General features: G+C 41.0%; 1 protein-coding gene across 1 annotated transcript in view; it reads right to left on the bottom strand.

Moving 5' to 3' along the window:
* Positions 1 to 494, bottom strand: part of Il1a (interleukin 1 alpha) — a 10,484-nt gene extending 9,990 nt beyond the window's left edge. The window contains exon 1 of the mRNA XM_023717359.1: positions 465 to 494. Within this exon, the coding sequence (XP_023573127.1) occupies positions 465 to 494 (30 nt within the window). The remainder of the gene's footprint in view (positions 1 to 464) is intronic.
* Positions 495 to 1,426: the final 932 nt, after the last annotated feature.

Here is a 1,426-nt window from a genome sequence, read left to right as displayed (position 1 = left end):
AAAGAAAGAAAGAAAGAAAGAAAGAAAAAGAAAAAACAGGAAAGGCAAAGTGTGGGGGATCATCTTGACTCTTCTTGAATTTAATAAGCACATTAAGTTTGGGTAAAATGCACAAACAAATCATTACTGTTATCCCTGAAAATTAAGGACAGCTATAAATTCACACATATACAGTCATTTGTACTTCACTAACTTGGAATAAGTAATCATTGGGGCAGGGCTTGGACTTTGTGTATAAAAGCTAGGTTTGGTAACAACTTGAAGAGTTTAAATTGAATTTCACCAGAAAATGTCCTTCAAGAGCAGAAATACTTTTGAAACACTACATAGATCCTTTATCACACACACACACACACACACACACACACACACATGACTTTCATGTATTCACTAGAATAGATTTAATAATTAATATTTGCAAAAATACCCAGACAACATGTTAATAGCTTAGTTTGTGTTCATACTTTTTGTTCATACTTTTGTAGGAAAATCATATTGGTTCGCAGTGTTCTATAACTTTGGGCTTCCTGATGAGCTTTGACTGCATGAACACTGTGCTGTGCTCAAGTTGCTGGGATGTGATTTCCTCTTTCTAACAGAGACTCAGAACTTCTGAGAGTAGATTCTCTGGCACACAACCCATTAAAACCTATGACTGTATCTGGGCTTGTGGACTCAATTGAGGCTGCACCTAAGTCAAGGTTGAAATTCATATAGGACCGCTGAGCAGATCTCAAAAATAATTATTCTACAAAGTGCACCTCCATATAACATACTGCCTTCCTTCTCCTTGATTTCATATGAAGCTGCCCCAGACTCTGCCAGCCCAATCCCGTGCTGGCTGTTGCAACTCCTAGCTAGGCTCTAATAAGCTTCGAACCCCTCATTAAATCACAAGAGATAGAATCTACTTCTTACCTTTCACAGTTCTTCGGGTCTTCAAACAGGTTCGGAACTTTGGCCATCTTGACTTCTGTAACAGGAAGAGACCAGTGGCTGTCAGCTAAGCCACAGATGCTGGCGAGGGTGTCCACCTCTGCTTCGGACTTCTGGAGAGACTGTTCTGACTGACTTAGCCCCCACTCAGCACTGTCCCCCTTGTCCTTCTCACTCTCTTGCTGTCCTTCCTATGCATCCACCTATTCCCCAAGATTGTAAACTTCTCTGAGAATGTTTTATTTGTCTTGGGATTCCTTGTGGGCTCAACTTAGTGCATCATCCATTGTAGGCATCCAATCAATGCTTGCCTAGCTTTAGGAAAAACAAAGCCATAAGAAAGAGATAGTCACCTTATACAGAGGTAAGAGAGAAACAGAGCTGGAAATGTTCAGTTCTCTCCTAATAGTCTTTGGTGGTAGAAGGTTCTTCCCAGGGGAAGACATGGCCCTTGGTTGAATCCAGTTCTCTGACTACCCTTTGGTTTCCC

This window comes from Octodon degus, unplaced genomic scaffold (assembly GCF_000260255.1).
Source record: "Octodon degus isolate 3935 unplaced genomic scaffold, OctDeg1.0 scaffold00052, whole genome shotgun sequence".
In the NCBI taxonomy this organism is placed as follows: domain Eukaryota; kingdom Metazoa; phylum Chordata; class Mammalia; order Rodentia; family Octodontidae; genus Octodon; species Octodon degus.
The sequence above is the reverse complement of the archived record's forward strand: the minus strand, read 5'-3'. Positions and strand labels throughout refer to the sequence as shown.